General features: G+C 37.7%; 1 protein-coding gene and 1 pseudogene across 3 annotated transcripts in view; both read left to right on the forward strand.

The window, feature by feature from the left end:
* The window catches only part of LOC306876179 (dedicator of cytokinesis protein 9), a 94,253-nt gene extending 81,980 nt beyond the window's left edge, over positions 1-12,273 (forward strand). For both annotated transcript variants that reach the window (XM_079427169.1, XM_079427170.1), the window contains exons 43-53: positions 3,079-3,294; positions 3,376-3,433; positions 4,271-4,377; positions 5,581-5,703; positions 5,870-5,983; positions 7,761-7,907; positions 8,363-8,573; positions 9,018-9,208; positions 9,281-9,381; positions 10,014-10,152; positions 11,324-12,273. In XM_079427169.1, coding sequence (XP_079283295.1) covers positions 3,079-3,294; positions 3,376-3,433; positions 4,271-4,377; positions 5,581-5,703; positions 5,870-5,983; positions 7,761-7,907; positions 8,363-8,573; positions 9,018-9,208; positions 9,281-9,381; positions 10,014-10,152; positions 11,324-11,449 — 1,533 coding nt within the window. In that variant the 3' untranslated portion in view covers positions 11,450-12,273. The remainder of the gene's footprint in view (positions 1-3,078; positions 3,295-3,375; positions 3,434-4,270; positions 4,378-5,580; positions 5,704-5,869; positions 5,984-7,760; positions 7,908-8,362; positions 8,574-9,017; positions 9,209-9,280; positions 9,382-10,013; positions 10,153-11,323) is intronic.
* Positions 12,274-13,926: 1,653 nt separating this feature from the next.
* On the forward strand, positions 13,927-21,165 carry LOC306876318 (solute carrier family 15 member 1-like; annotated as a pseudogene). Its single transcript has 11 exons — positions 13,927-13,947; positions 14,145-14,232; positions 14,625-14,766; positions 14,921-15,040; positions 15,675-15,774; positions 17,876-17,953; positions 19,181-19,227; positions 19,753-19,861; positions 19,949-20,083; positions 20,743-20,850; positions 21,004-21,165. The product of its transcript is annotated as a solute carrier family 15 member 1-like (transcript).
* Positions 21,166-21,421: the final 256 nt, after the last annotated feature.

Raw genomic sequence — 21,421 nt, forward strand, 5'->3', positions numbered from 1 at the left:
CTTATCTGGCTGAACATAACCCCTACGGGACAAGGATGAGGATGGGGCTCCAACTCCATGCAGGACAGCAACAGATCTTTTGCCAGCATGTGAGCTCCTGAACATCAACTCTGCATCATAATTATGACACCAGGTCTCATAACGAAGCCAATTAGAAAAATCAACAAGGTTAGGCGTGGAACCAGGTTGAAGGAACATGTGGCGACGGAACTCCGCTCTCTGCTCTGGAGGAAGCTTACTTAGAAGGCGTGCGACATGGGAGCCACAACTTAACTCCGACTCCCCATCGTGTCCTAAGGTCCTCAATAAGCCAACTAGAGACTGGACTTGGAGAGCAAATCTTTGGAAGGCTGGGATGTCACCTCGTCTAACGTCCGGACTGTCAAGGACACTGGCTATCCTCCTCAAGGCTAACTGATGTGGCTGGCCGTACTTCTCATGAAGTGCTGACATAGTATCGGTAAACGGGGTAGGGGAATTCAAGTTAGCATCAGCTATCATCTTAGCTTCCTCTAGCCTAAGGTGGTCTACTAGGACCTGGTACTTAAACAGCTCAGTGCCATCAGGGGGAAGCAGGTTTTCCAGGGCTATACGTAGGCGAGCAAACTCACTCGGATCCGGATGTGTAAATTTAGGGATGGTAGGAGGGGGGCCACGATACACAGACTCAAAGGAAGGGACTACAGGGCGCACCCTAGGCTCTGACTGAGAAAGAAATACTGGGACGCTAGGAGAGGCAGGCACTGCCTGGTGGTGAGCAGACCCTGGTTTGGCACTAGGAGTGAGCAACTCTCTGAGGTCTTGAGGAGTAGGAGGTGGAGGGAACTCACCAACATCAGGAACACTAGACCGAGGAGGGCCCGAGCAAGTGGCAGGGAGGACTGCGGGTTGCTGCTGAGACTCTGAGATCACAGGCCGATAGGAAGTAGCTGCATCAGACAACTCGAGGGCACCAAACCGTCTAGCTAAGGCTTCATCAGGCTTAGGCCAAGGTGGCGGAGGTAGATCAGGGAAAGGATCCCAATCAACTCCAGGAGTGGATACACAGGGCTTCACTGGAGAACTGGGCAATACTGGGGGCTGCACTGGCGAAAGAGGTTGGCCTCTGGCTTGGCTAAGGTCTGCCCTAAGGGACTGCGCTGCTTGAACCAACTCTCGTACTTCTGCATGAACTGCTCTCAACTCTCTCAGATCGGCTTCGAAGGCTGCACGCTCCTGACGTAGGTGCTGTAGCTCACTGTGATGGGCAGAAGCAATTGAATCAGCCGCTGAAGTTGGGGACGGGACCTGCGAGCCATCAGGACGGGCATGGTCACCACCAGAGAGGGCAACACATGGCTGAAAGGACAGGGACCAGGCTGGGACAGGCGTCTCCACGGTGCGGGATACACCCGATGCTGAGACAGGCCTCCCTCTAGGATACTGCACCTCATACTGCTCTAAGTAGGCTGGAGGATGAGTGAAGCGTTTAGGGCGTGCTCCACCAACAATCTCCTCATCAGATTCCATCATATCCGAAAGGAACACTCATCCGGCTCGAAGGACCACAATATTGGAGAGACTTTGACGGTCAGGATCTGATTTGCAATTGGATGAGTGAACCCCCTGGGTGCCGGTTAGAGCACAATATTATATAAGGATGAGGAGACAGGCGTTGAGTTTAGATGCTGTATTGGTAGGATATTATCGAGTTACAGGCAGTAGAGGCATTAGTCTGGAATACAAGAAATACAATAGACAATCATGAATAAGAATAATTAAGCATATACACAATCATAAACATCCATGGGTATATAGAGGCAGTCAAGTATACTAAATCCTCATCTGTAACTTTCCTCAGTGAAAAATACAATTCAAGAAGGGAGAATAATGGGTAATAGTACAAACAATAAGCCATAAGCGATCATCTAACATGATAAACATCCCTCCATGTATGGCTATAATCACGATACATCAACTGTGATCGCTAGTTTGGTATAAACCGCTCAAAATAATAAATACCACGTCACTAAAGTATCATTGAAAGCAAACCAGTGAGAAACACATCAATAAAAGAAGAAATAATCATCTCGAGCGGCATCATTAAGCCAGATGAACAGAAACAATGACTGCGGGCATGTCTATACATGTGCGGGTGACGCAGTTATAAATAACTCAATACCGATCTCAATGAACACAGAAATAACGCAAACAGGCTTACTTGTAGGTCAATGACTAACACCTCAATGTAACAGCGGCAGGATATCGCAAATCAACAAGTAGAAATGTCCTTTCAGCGATCGACTCGACATAGGTAAACTTGAGCAGGCAGGAGCGGCTGAACTAACGTTACTGCTCAGACGACGTCAGAATAAAAGCCCTCTCTTAAAGGAGCCTTTACAACAGTTAGGATTTTTTTTTTATGTTTTTGAAAAGAGCCTCTTAAGCGCATCAGTTCTGCATTTATTTGATAAAAAAATAAACAGTATAATTAGAAATATTATTACAATTGAATTGGTTTCTGTTTTAATATATGTTCAAATGTAATTTATTCCTGTCTTGCAAAGCATCAGTTACTCCAGTCTTCAGTGTCACATGGTATTTCAGAAATCATTCTAATATGCCGATACGCTGCTCAAGAAGCAGTTTTTATTATAGATAATATTAGTTGTGCTGCATAATATTTTTGGGAAAATAGTACTTTTTTTCAGGATTCTTTGATGAATAAAATGTTTTTAAAAATGGCATATATTTAAAATCGAATAAAACAAACTAATTTAGCCTAATTTTACTTTATTTTTATTGAACTGCAGTGTGTGTGTGTGTGTGTGTGATTTAATACACACACACACACACACATTCACACACAAAACAAATTTTACTTTAGCAGATTACACAATATAAGCATTGTCTGTAGTGGTCTCAGACTTTTGGACCCCACTAATAACATAAAAAGACATTTTTATGCATTACAGATTCACTAAAAAATCAATAGATGTAGATGTAGCTTGTTCTGAGGGAAATAGAGTTCTACACAGGCTCATATTCTGACATTTACACATTCACACACAGTCACTCATCCCCTTCCTTCTTCCACAGAACACAGCATTCCCATCTGATGTGAAAGACTTGACCAAGAAGATCCGCACTGTTCTGATGGCCACGGCTCAGATGAAGGAGCACGAGAGAGACCCCGAGATGCTGGTGGACCTGCAGTACAGTCTGGCCAAATCTTACGCCAGCACTCCTGAACTCCGCAAGACGTGGCTGGATAGCATGGCCCGTATCCATGTGAAGAATGGAGACCTCTCTGAGGTACATCACACACAGTCACACACATCCTCATGTATGTTTAACACACTGTGACGCTCATGTTCTCTGTTTGGTTCTCTTCAGGCAGCCATGTGTTATGTGCATGTAGCAGCGCTGGTGGCCGAGTACTTGAGGAGGAAAGGTTAGACACACACAAACACTTGTGATGATGCTATTATAGTCTAGGGATTGTCAACTTTAGTCGTGGAGTTGAGAAAGGAGCAATTTTGAGAAAAACAGTGACCTACTGGAGAATTTTGTAAGTAATGATGCTGAAAATTCAGCTTTGATCACAGGAATAAATTTTACACACAATTTCTGTTTTTACTGTATTTTTGATTACATAAACGTTATCCCGATTAAAGATTATTTTATAACATTTTACAGTATTTTAGAGGGAAATAAAAGCAAAGTGTGCTAAATATTATGTACAGTATTTAATCATTAATTTACATAACACTACAATTTGAATATTAATTAAATGCATTATTTATACGAAAAGGGTACACTATTATAAAATTGCTAAGTGTCTTATTTGTAATGAATTATGATATTTATTTTTGAAAATCCTGCTGTCTGGTCTATAATTGGTAAGAATGCTTGAGCTAGTTTAAGTCTTAACTACCAAGGACACATGTCTAATTTTTTCAGGTAATTAACAGGTAATTAGTAGGAGGAAGGCTTCACAATCAGTCATGTTTCTTTTCTTACCTTCTCACCTCCTCATATCTCTCTCTTCCCCATATCTGATGAAATCCCTGATGATATAAGTTATCACTCAGTATGTTACTCACCTTTTGCTGCACTTTTAAGAATTAAAAGGCATAAAGACAGAGCTCACTCCAAACAATTATCTTTCACCTTTTCTACCAGACATTATCACACATCTGGCTGTTGTCTGTTTTTTAAATGGCATTGCTTCAGGAAAACTCTATCTCTCCCAGTGTGAATTGTAATGGTTGTTTGTGTGTTTGTGTAGGCACATTTAAACAGGGCTGTACTGCATTCAGAGTGGTCACACCAAACATCGATGAAGAAGCGTCCATGATGGAAGATGTGGGGATGCAGGATGTTCACTTTAATGAGGTGAATATCTGTCTTAAAGCCAACAAACCATTCGTTCAAATCAGAGGAGAAACAAAGTCATGATGCTGAGCAAAAACAAATTCACACAGTATAACAGATGGAGCAATGAGAAGCCACCTTTTACAGTAGCTGGTATCAGAAGTAGAATGCAGGAGAAGCAAGTTCAAGACCGAATTTGAGAAATAAAAATAAAAACGTCATTTGCAGGGCGGAATTTTACATTCAAAGTTCAGCAGCAACAACAGTGATAAATGAATATCCTTATCTGAATCTCCAGGTACAATGTGAATTGTCTGAATGCAAAACTACTGTGTGGCATTACATAATCACGGCCAAGAATGTATTTGATGTTTAATATTTAATTTTGAAGTGGAAGATTTTAGACCAGTAAGATTTCACTTGAGGCAGGGCTATCATAGTTTGATCAACAAAATGACTTGCATTTTTATCATATCATAACAGGTTAAGATGCAGCATTATAGAGTGTCAGTGTTGATTTAGTTTAATATTAGTACAGTAAAAGAGGGAAGCGATAAACTAATGTACATCAGTGAGCTTATCTCCGCTGTGACTGATACTCAACCATCATTTCTGCAATTTGACTGAGAGATAAAACAATAATAAGATTAATCAACAGCCTTCGGCGCTCTGAAGTAGGCTTATTATAGTTAGCCAAAACCATAAATAAACATTTCCATAACTGTAAATAAAATAAATGTTAACCGTCTGAAATGAAATAAAATATTTCATATATATTTTATTTCAGCTAGTTTCCAAAGCAACGTTTCTCATTTTTGTTTAGTTTAAGTTGATGTACTAAAATGACTAAAACTAAATCTGAAATTTAAAAATGACAAACATAAAATTAGTGAAACTTTTAACAATAAAGTTAATAATAAATATAAATACAAAAACAAACAAACACAAAATGTTTAATAAAAAAATAGTACTTAAATGATACTAAAATTACACTGCCCTGAAGAAAATGGGATTTATTGAGCAAAAATAATGAAGAAAAGTGAATTTAGTCACAATCTGAGCATAGATTATATTTGCATTTATGTTATGTGGAGGCATTCAGTGAGGCCTAAGCCAGACTAAATGCTTTTGCACTGTATGCAAAAATATCTTTGTTTGTATATGAGACAAATCTGCATTGTAAGGTTTTAAATGTAAGCATGTGTTTCTCCTTGTGCGTCATAGGACGTCCTCATGGAGCTTTTGGAAGAATGTGCTGATGGTTTATGGAAAGCAGAGCGTTATGAGCTCATCTCTGACATCTACAAACTCATCATTCCCATTTATGAGAAACGCAGAGATTTTGAGGTACAGCAGTAACACACAAAGGAGTGTATTTTAAATGTCTAAGGGTGTGTTACTTAAGTTTATCCAAGCTTTTACTAAAATAATACACATCAGTACAGAAATTGAAACTCACCTTTAAATCCGAGCTGATGTGTTTTGTAAACCCTGTTGTCGATGTTTGTGGCAGAGACTGGCTCACCTCTATGACACCCTGCACCGTGCCTACAGTAAGGTCACAGAGGTCATGCACACGGGCAAGCGCTTGCTGGGAACATATTTCAGAGTAGCATTCTTCGGTCAGGTGAGTCTCATCAGTTTCTCTCCTCATTTCCTTATCAGGACGAGCTTTGTAATGACTCTTTATTGTGTCTTTATTTATCTGTCATATGATTCATGTTTCTGCTGGTTTATTGTCTGAAGGCAGCGGTAAGTCTTGTGTGTTTGAGTTGAACTTTCTGTGGCCTAACATGAACTACTGGATTTCTATGCTCATGTTTTATCTTCAGCTTTGGGTGTAAAAAATTATTTATGGGATTCCGAAGCCTCCAACGTATAAATATTACAATCTGGTCAAATAAAAAAAAAAAAACAGTATTGCCCTACTGACAGAAACTTAAGTTTAGTTGCATTGCTGGCTCTTGGTGTGCTTACCTGCATCTGCTGCTGCTGCACTGATTTTCTTAAATCTGTTTGTGTGTGCAGATATGTGTGTTTTGCATTTGGATGGTAACACATAACATGTCCATGAACTTTTTTTGATCAGCATCGAGATTTTTAGGTTTAAAGGTAAAATGTACAGCATATGAATATATAACCCTTGCGAAAAAATGAAGTAAAAGACTGAACTCGCAGATAATATACTATTAATGAAATGTACTTAGAGAGACACTTTCATGAATGATTCTTAACTTTAAGTAGACTTTTTAAAAGTGCACTTTGCAATATCAATGTTTTACTTCAAAGTATTGTTTTAATAATCTTTTGTCATGACTTCAAGTGCACTTATTTTGATGCGTGACAAATACTAAATCACGTGTAAAGTACTTGATTATAATTTTAACTGTAGTGTGTTGCTCAATATTAAATTTAAAGTATTATAAATGCTTGTCATTACAGTTATTAATTATGAAATTAAGTCCTACAAACTTAAGTGGGTCAAAAAAAGTTCAGCTAATTGCATTTAATATCAATTTAAACTATAATACATTTTCATTTAATTGCAATTACATGTGGTTAAGAGTCCAAAATGTTATGTAAGTATATTATTTTTGTATGCTGAAATACACTTCTTTTTCATGGGAAGTGTATGTCACAAATTTTTGGCCAGTGATAGGCTTACGTTCAGTGATTTGGAAACAAAAAACATACTTGTAAGGCCATGTTTTGTAATGACATTCAGTATATACTTATCTGCCACAATATGAATGTCTTTTGGCAGCACATATTGGCAGAAATATGAATAACTGGCATATTGTGTTATCTGATTGATTTTTTTTTTCATTAAGAGCCCTAAACAAAGTTATTTGAAAATTCCTTTTAAAACTGTCAGCTTCCATAATGTATTTTAACCCAACTGCCTATATTATTTTACATGAAATGATTACCAGTACATAAGACTTACACAGTATGTCCTGGTACACCTGTAACTTTGACGATTATAGCACCATTTTCTAAACCTGTTTCTCTATTCAGCACAACTCAAGAACTGATGAAAAATGAATTTCCGACTAAAATGGGTGCTTAGTTAAATAAGTGAAGTGTGTTTCTGACTGTGCAGTCGTTGATGAGTTGTTTCTGTCACTGTGGTGGTTTGTGTCTCTAGCAGTACCAGTGTAGTGACTCTGAGATGAACGAGGTAAACTCAACATTAGTTCTGTGTGTGTGTTGTGCTGTGGAAGTCATCATAATCCCTGTTTAATAATTAGGATTTATCATCAACACTCTACAGTTTTTATACTTCCCAGTATTTGCAGATAAGTGTTGAAAATAGATGCGTCCTGTGACTAACTTTGTGTTCAAAAATTAGTAGGCAAATAGCTTAATTTGGTTTCAATGGATTCTTCTGATTGTTGTTTTAGGGGTTCTTCGAGGATGAAGACGGTAAAGAATACATATATAAGGAGCCCAAATTCACCCCGCTGTCTGAGATCTCTCAAAGACTCCTTAAACTGTATTCAGACAAGTTTGGAGCTGAGAATGTCAAAATGATCCAGGATTCTGGCAAGGTACGAAATGTCCAGTTACGGTTTTATATAACCTGACTTTTGATTATCAGAACAAAACCTGATTCACATTGCAACATATTCTGGTCAAGAAACACCAACTTCGACAGGAAGAGATTGACTGATCTGATCTGTTTGTTTTTTTTATGTAAAGTTTAGGGGTGGGTAAACCTGAAATCACATACAGTATATAATATATAAATCATATATAAATAACACAAATACATGCATTACCTTTCAAACGTTTGGAGTTGGTATGATTTTTTCTTTTTTTATATAATTATGGCATGTATATGTGTGTTTTTCTAGAAGATTTGAGAAATTTAAGATGTCAATATTTGTGTTTGCCATAAGATGTAGAAGTCCAGACATATTTAACCAGCATTGAACAGTGTAGTTTAACTAGCAGTACAACTATAACTGCCTTTAAGCTAAAGCTGCATTACTGTTCGGTGCAGATTAATCCGAAGGATCTGGACTCTAAATACGCCTACATCCAAGTGACTCATGTCACCCCGTTCCTGGAGGAGAAGGAGCTGCTGGACAGAAAAACAGACTTTGAGAGGAGCCACAACATCCGTCGATTCGTCTTTGAGATGCCTTTCACCGTTTCAGGCAAAAAACAGGGCGGCATAGAGGAACAATGCAAACGCAGGACTATACTCACCAGTGAGTACACACACTCACACACTGCATACTGGCCATGGAGATGAGATAAGTGACACTTCCAGAGAGTCCTATGATAGAAATCTGAGTGTCAGCTGAATCTGATAGCTTATTTCCCCATCTGTACTGTTTGACAGTTATTTGATCCTCCCAATCACAAAGTACAGCACTTATCTTCACAGAGCAGATCCAGACAGCCTCTGTGTCTCGGATTTAATGTCAAATCTCATGAAGTCGTTTGAGTGAATGTCCAAAGCGAGTAAAGCTGGAGTCTAGACAAAAAAGCAGCTTAAATATAAGAGAAAGATATAAGATTTAATTTTAAACATTTAATGAACAAAATGTAATGTGTTAGTTTTGACCGTCCAAATTAATAATAATATTACTAACTTCATTCTTGGTTAGACTTCATATGTAAATCTTCCATTCTTTCTCTTCGTCTCTCAGCCACTCACTGTTTCCCGTATGTGAAGAAGCGGATCGCGGTGATGTATCAGCACCATGTGGATTTGAACCCCATTGAGGTGGCGATTGATGAGATGAGTAAGAAGGTGCTGGAGATCAGACAGCTGTGTTCCTGCAGTGATGTGGACATGATCCAGCTGCAGCTCAAGCTACAGGGCAGCATCAGTGTGCAGGTACACATACAAACACTTCAGTTTTATAATGTCATGTGACATCCGTAAACCTGTCTTTCGTTCTCTCTTCAGGTAAATGCTGGGCCTCTTGCTTATGCCAGAGCTTTCCTGGATGATGCCAGCACTAAGAAATACCCAGACAACAAAGTCAAACAGCTGAAAGAAGTTTTCCGGTAATGTCTCTGAGCACTCCTCCATCTAAAACTATTTTAAACAACATTGCATATATACCTGTATAATGCATTATATACAGTTTTTTTGTTTTAAGAAATTCATATTTTTATTCAGCAATGATGCATTAAATTGATAAAAAAATGACAGTATAGACATTCATAATGTTGCTAAAGGTTTCTATTTTAAATAAATGCTGTTCTTCTGAACTTTGTATTTATCACAAAATCCTGATGAAATGTCACAGTTTCCACAAAAATAAGCAGCGGTTTTCATTATATTTTAACATGTATTGAACAAGAAAACAGTTGTTTTAAATTGTAACAATATTTCTCAATGTTGTCTACTGTTTTTGCTGAATTTTTGTTTTAAAAAAAAACAAAAGCACTTTTTATATGCAATATATAATAATGAGGAATTATGTTACCTGAATTTTGCATTTTTTATTTTAAGTAAATCGAATCTTAAATCTTATTTTTGTGCTTTTTCAAAATAGCCACCTTTGTCTAGATTACAGCCCTGCACTAAATGATTTTGTTAAGAAATTCATACATTGAAAACAATATGTGCCCACACATTGACTGGTATTTCAATTGAAATCTGCAATTGTGTGTATTTGTGTGGTGTTTTGCAGGCAGTTTGTGGAGGCGTGTGGTCTTGGTTTAGGTATTAATGAGCGGCTGATTAAAGAAGATCAGCAGGAGTATCATGACGAGATGAAGGCCAACTACAGAGATCTCACTAAAGAGCTGTCCGCCATTATGCATGAGCCTGTAAGACACACAAACACACTGACCTAAAAGGCATAGTTCACCCAAAAATGAAAATCATGTCATCAATTACTCACCCCTGTGTTGTTGCAAATCTGTATGAGTGTCTGTCTATTTTGAAGAATGTTGGTAACCAAACAGCTGACGGTAGCCATTGACTTCCATAGTATTGTTTTTTTTTTCATTCATGGAAGGCAATGGCTGTCAACTGTTTAATTACCAATTTTTCAAAATATCTTCCTTAGTGTTCAACAGAAGAAAGAAGCTCAGGTTTGGAACAACTTGACAGTGAGAAAATGATGACAGTTTTGATTTTTGGGTGAACTATCCCTTTAAGCTTTCAGATACTTATGTATAATATCTATTTGTGCTTTTTTAATCTCTCCATTTTCTTTTCCTCTTTTGCTCTCATGGTCAGACTGAATGGTAAATTATTTCTTATAACTGAAACATTCTTAACCTGGAATCTGCAGCCACAGAAACCCACAGGATTCACACACGCCATTCACTGCAACATGCTATTTTACATGATGCTTTCTGCTACTTATGAAACTCTCATCTCCATTTAAAATGATGTATTTTCTTTCTTACTAACATACAGTATATACATACATTTGGAAACTCTGAATTATATTAAAACTCCCATTTCATATTGGGAAACCATGAAAATGCAACCAAAATGATGTCTGTTTGATGTAATTCTATTATAGCTACTGTTACCTGATGCGTTTTTGTTGCTTCAAAATTTAGCGAATGATATAGAGAGTATTTTCATTGTTAATAACAAACCGCACATGCATCCTTAGAAATTAATCATGTAAGATAATATGACTGATCACAGTTACTGTGCAGGATTGGTCAGTAAAGTTTAGCAAAAGGTCAACTGCAACACTATGAGAGCACAAATTTCTGTAGATTTGACCCCACAATCATTGAAGAAAATGTGAAGAACCGTTTCAATTTGTGTTTGTCTTGTCCTATCTTTATTTATATTTTTTATTTATTTATTTAAAAAAAAAAAATAGTTCTGTGTCTTTTTTGCTGTTGTGTTTTTTGTTTTGTTTTTGTAAATGCAAAGCACTGTTCAGATTCCATGTGGCTTTCATACTGCAGTGCTGCATTATGATTTTTGATCATTCTTGTTGTTCCTCTTTTTCCTTCTCCGTCTCCATAGATCAGTCCAGTGGATGATGGGATGCGCAGTCCTCTTCCAGATTCACTGCACATCTTCAATGCCATCAGCGGGACGCCCACTGCCGCCACTATCCAGGGCCTGCCAAACTCCTCCTCAGTGGTGTGAACCTGACCCCTGCAGTGACCTTATGACCTTTCCCCTTTCATTTCACACCTCCACCCGCACTACACCTCTCCCAGACGTCATGAAGATGTTTCTGTATGATCTGTATGTTTCTGCCTCATCAAGGGGATTTCACCTACTGTTTCCTGTGGAGACTTAATCAAAAACTGTATTTTATTTTTGGCCATTTTGCCAGATTTATTAATAGCCATAATAAAGAGAGCAGATAAGATGGGGAGAATGGGTCCGAAAATGATGCAAGCCTGATTCAATCTTGCGCCCCCCATGCAAGCACTGCATTTAACGTGTGCTAACATCCAAACTATGACTCAGACTGCAACGGCTTTTATATATTATAAATATCTGCATCTTCTGCGTCATTCTTTATTGTTTTATTTTGTATTACTTGCTCAAGCTCAGATTTTCAGTTTTTGAATGACGGACTGAAGTCTGCTTGCTCTGCTGGCTCGCTGTCTGAGAGGCGCCTGACGTTGCCATCAAGTTTAAACCGCCATCAGCATTAGACTGGTTTAAAGCTGTCATATGTGAGGCATTTGTCCATGAGTGTGTTTGTGCAGCAGACACACACTGAGTGGGCGTGGCATTCATGTGTTGAGGTCAGCGCTTTCACTGCATGTGATACACTGGAGGTGCAGACACAAATGCTAATGTTCAACATTATACTATCTGTTATCAAATATTTTTATACTGTGGGACAGCTGAATGTGATATTGTTTTTTTATCTGTATTTAACAGTCTCTGCTGTATTTAAACTGGTATTGTCCCTAATGCTTTGAATAAAATCTCTCACAATTCTCAAAACACTCTTTCAGTTGTTGTTTATTTTTTACAACAAAAAAAAATAGCCAGATTTTTAGCCATCATTAATTACCATAATTATATTGTGTTTTATCTTGTCTTTTGAATGTTGTTTTGTCTTTTGGTTGTTGTTGTGTTTTGTCTTTTCGATTCTGTTGCTTGTTTTGTCTGTTTGTTTTTTTTTACTTTTCTATCTTGTGTATTGTTTTGTTTTTGTTTGTTTGTGGTCGTCAGTTTGTCGTCTTTTTTGTTTGCTTGGTCACATCCTGTTTTATACAATACAGCTTGTCAAAGCAGCTTTACAGTATTAAATAGGAAAATAGTGTGTCAATAATGCAAAAGGACAATGGAAAACACTCAATTATCAGTTAAAGGCAGTTCATCATTGAATTCAGTGATGTCATTGTCCAGCTCAGTTCAGTTTAAATAGTATCTGTGCAATCAAGTCGATGATATCGCTGGAAATGAAGTGTCCCTAACTAAGCAAGCTAGAGGCGACAGTGGCAAGGAACCAAAACTCGATCAGTGACAGAATGGAGAAAAAACCTTGGGAGAAACCAGGCTCAGTCGGGAGGCCAGCTCTCCTCTGGCCAGACGAACCAGCAGTTTGTGCAGAGCACTCATCTGGTTAGTGTGGTCGTATCTTGATGGCCATCTAGGAGACAAGATATTTACTGGGGATCTGTCTCTGGGGCTCATCTAGTCCTGGCCTCCGCTGACATTCAGAGCTGTAGAGGTCATCTCCAGGTCCTGATCCACCATCATGGGCCGGATACAGACGTTTATATATTTTTTTGTTGTTTTGCCTTGTTTTTTGTTTATTCATGTTTTATTTAAAAAAATGTTTTTAATTATTATTATTATTTTGTTGTTTTTTGTCTTGTATTTAGTTTTTGTTTTGTCTTTTTGGTCTTTCTTAATTTTTGGTTTTATGCATTTTTATTTTATTTATTTTTTTTACTTGGTTTTTGTTTGTCTTGTCTTCAGGTTTTTGTTTTTTTTGTCGTCCTATATTTTGGTTAGTCTTGTGTATTTTTTTTCTTGTCTTATTTTAGTTTTGTCCTATCTTTTGTCATGTCTTATTTTTTATATTGTCTTGTGTAATTTTAGTTTTGTCTTGCTTCTTGTTTTGTCTTATTTTAGTTTTGTTATGCCTTTTTGTTTCTTTGTCTTTTTTTTGTCATGTATTTTTTCTCTTTTTCGTCATTGTTTTGCTTTTGTTTCTTTTTTTTGTCTTTTAGTTTTTTGTTTTGCTTTGTTTTTTGTTTTATCCAAATATTTGAATTGATTTAATGTTACTTCTTCTATAATCCACTACAAACAGCGTAGAAACAGAATGTGAGCAGATGTTTTACCCTATGGACCCCTGAGTATTATCTATCACTCTTGCTCTTGTTTATGCCATAAAGCAGACAGGACACAGTCCATGCAAATAAGACGCACACCTGTTCTAGGTGTCCTTACTCAGAAGTCCTGTCCTGGCCAGGTCTTTTCTCACACAGGTATCCAGCAGGTCACACACACATACACACACTCCTGCTGCTAGTATGCCAGGTGAGGGCCTTGAATGCGTAAAACTGTTTACATCCACAGAAATTATCATTACTATTTGTGTGATGTTGCATGTGATCTAAAAGGTGATAAATCCCACAGACGAAAAGATGGACGAGACTAAGAAAAAGGTTCTATAGAATGAACTAGATATTCTATATACTACAGACTATGTATATATGTACACACATATATATATATATATATATATATATATATATAAACACGTGTGTTTTGACATGAAGTAAAATCGTCAGTGTGTTATGGAATATGACAGTGTGCTTCCAAATGTTTGCATCTCATGTAGTGTTTATGTATGCTGGTACAGACGGCTGAGTGTTGTGGATGTCCAATCAGCATTTTCTTTATTGTGGTCAATGAATTCTGTGAAAGATTTTCCTACTATGGCATGCGAGGTAAGTGTGTGTGCATGCATTTGTCTTTCAATAAAGAAAAGGCATTGACTGCTACACTATGAAAAGACGTAGAATATTGTCTGAATATAAGTAGCACATGGTGAAATGTTGTAGCAACGAGTGTCAATCATCTGAATCCAAGTACATGCAACAATATGAAAGAGCAGATCAGTGTTTTTGATAACACAGTTGTGCAGTGACTCCTACAGGACAGAAACCGCCATGGTGTCCATTTGTCCCAGGTTTTGTGGACCTTTGGATATTGTACTCAGAAGATATGGGGTCAATTAGTAGTTTCAGGCTACGTGGAGAAATGTAAATAGCATTTTTCAAATGCATACTCATTTGAAAAAATAGACTCATAAATAAAATCACACTCTCTCTTTGTTTAGCTGTGTTGGTGCTGTATTTCCGGTATTTTCTGCTTTGGGATGATGACCTTGCGACCTCCATCTATCACGCTTTTGTGGCACTGTGCTACTTGACGCCCATCTTGGGTGCCATCATTGCTGATTCCTGACTTGGGAAGTTCAAGTAGGTTTTTTTTTGTACAGCTTTAAGGTGCAATTCCCCACAGATCACAATCCATCCAACACTTTGAGAGTGAAAGTAGTTTCTGCAGCCTGTCTTTGATCTGTGAGCGTGTGCTGTCATGGCTGTGATGTTGATCATGTTTGTGTGTTTTCAGAACAATCATATACCTGTCCATAGTGTACGCCATCGGCCAGGTCACCATGGCCGTCAGCACAATTCATGATATCACAGATGCAAACAGAGACGGCACACCGGATAACTTCACCTTCCACATGTGAGTCAATCCACACACCATACACCTCTGTTCCTCACCCAGAGAACAGAATTAATAACAGAATTTAACATGAACCAAACCAACCAGCACCAACAGCACTGTAATTGAATTGGTGTGGATAAATGTGTGTGAAAAGAGCTGTTTTCATACTCTAATGCTACAACATCCCATCTCACGGTGGGTAGATCTACAAAAACTTTTTTTTTATTCATGTTAAAGTAAATACACGCACAGTTCAGTGATGAAACTCTTCTGAGAAGCAGAGTGGAAACACTATCTATGCAACTTTTTTATTGCCTAATCCATGTCAGTACTGTGCACCATTAGAGTTTTCTTTCTCCCTCCTCCTCCCTATCACCACCTGTCTAGATCTGTTACAGTTCTTCCTACTTTGCCGTGCAGCAGCAGCATGTGTTCTATAAATCTGAGCGTGTTTCAGTAAAAAGATTCGCTCATGCCAGCAGCAGAAGCATAGCAGATCTACTCCGCAAAGACTAATCTTCCTTCCTTATCAATAAAATGCTGTGAAAATCTATTTTGGGAGTTGTTGCTGAAAATGTTTTTGTACAGTTTATTAGAACTACATCAAACAGGCTTGATAGAACTGAATCTATAATGTGTGTTTCTCTTTCAGCGCTCTGTCCATGCTGGGTTTGATCCTGATTGCTCTGGGCACTGGGGGTATTAAACCGTGTGTGGCTGCCTTTGGTGGCCATCAATTTCAGGAACATCAGGTACGACACTTCCTAATCTCTCCATTGGCTTACGGCATCTTCTCAGCCAGACCCTGATCATCCCCTCTGACCCAACCATCATGTATCTGGTGAGTGTCCACTAAGCAAACATGGTCAAAAACTAATTTATTAACTCCAGAAAAATTGTGGTTGCTCATGCAAAAGGCGGCACTGGAGACCAGAAAAGCAAACTTATATTTCACATTTCACTGTGTTCCAATGTTTGGTGAATTTTGACCCACAAATTTGTAATCACAGGAAGACATGTTACTAGAATAAGATTTTAGCTTAAAAAAACAGAAACTTTAAAGCTGCATGTTTGCAGAATTTGAGGAAAGTGGAGAAGATCTATTCAGAATGCATATTTTTTACATTTTGGATTTATTATTATTTGTTAGATGTTGAATTTATGTTTTTTTAAAAGAGGCATCAGAGTGTGACATCATATCATGATTGAAGAAATTTTGCATGCTCAAAGTCTAGTTTGAGCACTGATTAATAACAAATACACACAAAAAATGGCCGCAGTGAGAAAAGAGGAGTTAAGAAAGCGTCTGATCATAGAGATGTGGAGATGTTTGCACAAGCTCTGCAATTTGGCAGTCCAGTGTGTTTAATGTATTTTCTCACACCTGACCTTGATGGACTGAGTGAACAAATAGACCTGGAATGATTTCAGTGTCAAAGAAGACGGAGCCCCAGAGCACACTCATCTATTACATAATCAAAATGAATCAATGCCAGCTCAAAGGCGTTTAATAGCCAGCGCAAAGTTTTACATACAATTTTTCACTGGCAGGCTGTTTCAAAACAGCTTTGTTTTGACCAAATTTAGTTTGAAATGTCACGTGTTTGATCTCTGATTTAACTTGAAGTATATTGGTGCTTTTATTGGCCAAGTCAAAAGAGCCCACCCCAGAACCTCTGGCAGTCTGCGTCTGTGGGATCTGCCCATAAGTACACTTTTAAAGGGGTCATGAACTGCCTTTGTTTTTTATATTTTGTACTGTTCTCTGTGGTCCACTTATAATGTTATCAAAATTTTTACATCAAAAAACTTTTAGATTTAGAATTTAGAAGTAATTTAGAAGTAGTAGACTATTTTCTGTCCGGTTTTAACCCCCCTCATCAGAACGTTCTGTTTGAATAGGTGCGGTGGATTGTAGATTTGGAAGTAAACGCCCACTGCTATGATTGGCTAATAGTTGTGTATCTTTGACAGCCTACATCCTTCACAGATGGACGCTGCTGTGATTTAGGTTTAAAACGCATAAATACTCATATCAAACGATCTGTTTAACAGACAAAGCAATAGTGACCACGTAATAACATCAGTTACTCACACTTGTGTGTTACGACATTACTGTTGGATCCAATACATTCAGCACAGCATCATCTTTCAGTTTCACTCTTTCTGAAAATCCTGTGTCGATTTGTGCCTCCACGGTAAAATGAAGTGAACAAAGAACCAAGTTCTTTCTCTTTCCTAACGTTGGCATCAGAAGGAAGGCAATGCAAATACTATTTTTTCCACAACTTGGCACTGCACAGCATCCTGTTGTCTTCGCGGCATCTTTATCATTTGGTTTCTGCATAGACCTACGTATTCGCCTCTCTCGTAAACACTACATGTGTCAATTGGTGGGCGGGGCTAAACAGGCAGTGATGTAGAAGCTGGTGTTGATCTTCTTCTGCAGTGGTTTGGCCACACTATTACACAGAGGTGGAAAGTAACGAAATACATTTACTCGCGTTACTGTAATTGAGTAGCTTTTTTGTGTACTTCTACTTTTTAAAAGTAATTTTTAAAATCTGTAATTTTACTTAATTACATTTTCTTTGAAGTATTGTACTTCGCTACATTTTAAAACGCATTAATTATTGGGTAAAAAAAATATATAAAATTGCTCCCTGGAAACTACTGCAGTAAATAATGGGCAGGAGAACAAACTGGCGCTAAAATCACAAGAAAGATGCAGTTAATGATGTTAACGATGCAGACCAGACCCAGCTGAAAAAACAAACCCCGTCCTATTCGGCTGAAGTTGAACTCGAAGGAAATTAAGTGAACCCCTGGCCATGTTTATGCTCTATTATTCAGTCTAAACTGTGTTTGTCTAGGGAGACCAAACTAGCAGCTTATAACATCTCGACATCACCCCTTCGCAAGCATGAAGAGGTAAGTTAAATACTTGCATCATTGCATTGGTGGTTAAAATGAAGCTTTGGCAGTTTAGCAAATTAGCCAAAAAGACAGTGGTGCAGGGTGTGCTATATATATCGCCTGCGATAATATCGTAATTGTTGTTTTAACGATGTACAATTTGACATTATCAGTATTTTGCCAAAAACCAAAAACACTCCTACAGAGTGCAGTGAAGTCTAGATTAGACTACTATATTTTGATTTTTTTTTTTTTCATATATATATAATTTTAAATGAGTGTTCAACATTTTATGTCTTATATATCAAAACATTATTTCTGCATTTGTAACTGCAGGTTAAATGTATTCATGTCCTGCATTAAACAGTGTTTAAATACATCTAAATGCCACTTCAGATGAAGCTTCTGTGTTTCCTCTGCATTGCAAAGATGAATTTTGTTGATATTGATTTCATTTGCCTGGTAACAGCCCAAATGTCTTATTATTCTAAATAACTGATTCCTTTAATTAAAAACAACTAGTTTGAGATTCATAGGCCTATCCCAGGGGTGTCAAACTCAGTTCCTGGAGGGCCGCAGCCCTGCCGCGTTTAGTTCCAACCCTGCTCCAACACACATACCATGTAGTTTTCAAATAAGCCTAAATGATTAGATTACTATAGATATAACCCTAATTAAAGACAGCTGATCCAGTGTTTAATTAGGGTTATATACTGCGTAGGGCTGTTGCCCTCCAGGAACTGAGTTTGACACCCTTGGCCTATCCCATTTTTGCATCCCTCCCACTGTTAAAAAGTAACAAAGTAATTTTTACTCTGAGTAAATTTTAAATGAGCTACTTTTACTGGTACTTTTACTTAAACTTAAGTAAAATTTCATTAAGGTAATAGTACTTTTACTTAAGTAAAATATTTTCGTACTCTTTCCACCTCTGCTATTACATCATAAAGTGGAACATTTCACAAGCTGTCGTTTTGGCAGACTGCCAAATATAAGCTTCAATATAAGCAATATCCTTTCAATATAAACTGTTCTCAAACTAAAAAGAAAGTTCTGAAACTTACAGGATATTCTTATAATACAATGACCTCTTATATGTCAAAAGATCAAAGGAATTTTGGTTTCTCAGTTCATGACCCCTTTAATGAACAAACAGGTTCATGGCCTGGTAAAGACATTACAGTAAAATATAACTGAAAAAATTAACAGTGAAACTGACACTGACCTTTCTTTTTCCTCCAGGAAGAAGACGTCAAGTCCAAAGAAAGGGAAGGAAAGAATGTCATTAGGTAGGACTTTAAAATTGGTTTAACTGCTAAAAAAGCTGCTTGTATACATTGTAATTAGAGGAATTTGCACTGTTTGCATAATCAACACATTATTTTCTAAAGTTGTTTAGTAATCAAATTGATAGTCTTGGTCCCGGTTTCTGATTGGTTAATACAGTGTTCTCGCCATGTTAAAATACATGGTCTAGTTGCCACATAATATGCCCAGTGACATCCAAAACTAAAATTATTTCTAAGTGAAACCAGTTATTAAAAAGGAACTGTTAGCATTCTCATTCATCTCAATAGCAGTTGCTTGGTTGGTGCATGCAGCAACCTAAATGCTGCCATATTTTTAGCCCACTTTTCATAATCCAATTAGTTCCTGAAGGATAAAAGTGCCATCCTACTTATCAGTTTAAAAAAATAGATGCCACATTATGGGATTAAAATGGGTTTTGAATACCACTTCAGGTTGACTTGAATAAATCCTTGTGTCTTAGAGTCATGGTGTCTGATTGCTGTTGTGTTGGTTTCTCTCCTAAGGCGGGATTTCGTGCTCAGACATGGTGAACAGTGGTGTGAGTTTTCCCGGAAGTTTGGATTCGGTGCCTCATACACCTTCCTCATCCCCAGCACTGTGTTCTCCTCTGATGTGTGTACTTTTAGAAGGAGTTTTTATACAGTCCTGATATTATGTCTTCTGGTTTATATGTGCATGTGTGTTGTTGTGTGTGTGCAGTGTGAGTCTATAATAGAAGTTGAGGACATGAAGCCCAACTCGGTCCACATGGCTCTGCAGATTCCTCAGTACTTCCTCATTACTACAGGAGAGGTCATGTTCTCAGTCACTGGCCTGCAGTTCTCATACTCACAGGTACAACAACAGTACACTTCACCAGATTGGTTAATACAGTTTGGTTTAAACATAGCTAAACTAAACTAAAATGCCTAAATAAATGTATGATTCAAAACACGATTCAAACCAAACAGTCAATGTTTTTATAGTTTTTTTATTATCATTATTTTAAAATGGCTGGAGGCAGATGTTAACATGCATTTCCAATAAATTGTAAGAAAAGGGTGAGCTTTGAGTTTATGAGATGATTGGATGACCGGCGTACATCACCAGAGAGAACTTTTAAAAATTCAACATATGCACGGTTGAATAGTTCACTAAAACATCATTAACCATTATGCATTTAGAAAAAAGATGTGAATTTCCATTTATTTTTGGGACAAATTTTTATTTTACCAAAAAATAAAAATAAAGCTGTATATCATCCTGATGGGCCAAAAGTCAAAAGCCATAACTTGTTTAATTAAAATCACATATGGAACACAATTTTTAAATTTAATATTGTTGACAATGTCACCAAACCTAGTCCTAGCAAATATTATGTGCTATTAATAGTGTGTTCTTCGCTGGAATATTTAATTTGCCATTTGATATCTTGCAGGCTGCAAAGATAATTCTCCAAACAATACTCTCCGAATGCTTCCCTCTCAACAGCTGTATTGTCTGTATGTCTTTAGGCTCCAAAGAACATGAAGTCAGTGCTGCAGGGCAGCTGGTTGTGCACCAACGCCATGGGAAACATCATTGTGCTGATTGTGGCAGAGCTAGGAAAGCTTCCCAAACAGGTGCTGCATATGAGCTCATGTCCTAACACACACACTACACTTATTCAGCCAGGCTGTAGGAACATTCCCATTCAGGCTGGGAACAAAATAAATGACATAATTTTCATTTCTGTGAAACATTCCTTTCATGACTCTGTGTGTTTTCTCACACAGTGGGCAGAGTATGTGCTGTTTGCACCACTGCTAGTGGCTGTGAGCATCATCTTCTCCATCATGGCTTATCTCTACACCTACATAGACCCAGCAGAGATTGAGGCCCAGATCAGGACAGAGCAAGGGCTCGAGCCAGAAGAGACAGAGAAAGAGACAAAATGAGCAGGAGGTCAAACAAACTAAGATATGAGATTTGTGAAGATTGGATTATGCTAATATCTACGCTTTAGTGTCATATTTATTAAAATACATATAAAAGACTGTGAACAGACATATTGATGATATTTTCATCCATCGTTGTTAAATTCATTGTGACCGTTGGCTGTAAGGCCCCACTGAGTGAATGAGATGTAACAAGAAAAATAAAAAAAAACCTTCTGTCATGATATCTTTAGATATGGTTTATGATGCAGATGGA

This window comes from Barbus barbus (genome assembly GCF_936440315.1).
Source record: "Barbus barbus genome assembly, chromosome: 10".
Classification (NCBI taxonomy): domain Eukaryota; kingdom Metazoa; phylum Chordata; class Actinopteri; order Cypriniformes; family Cyprinidae; genus Barbus; species Barbus barbus.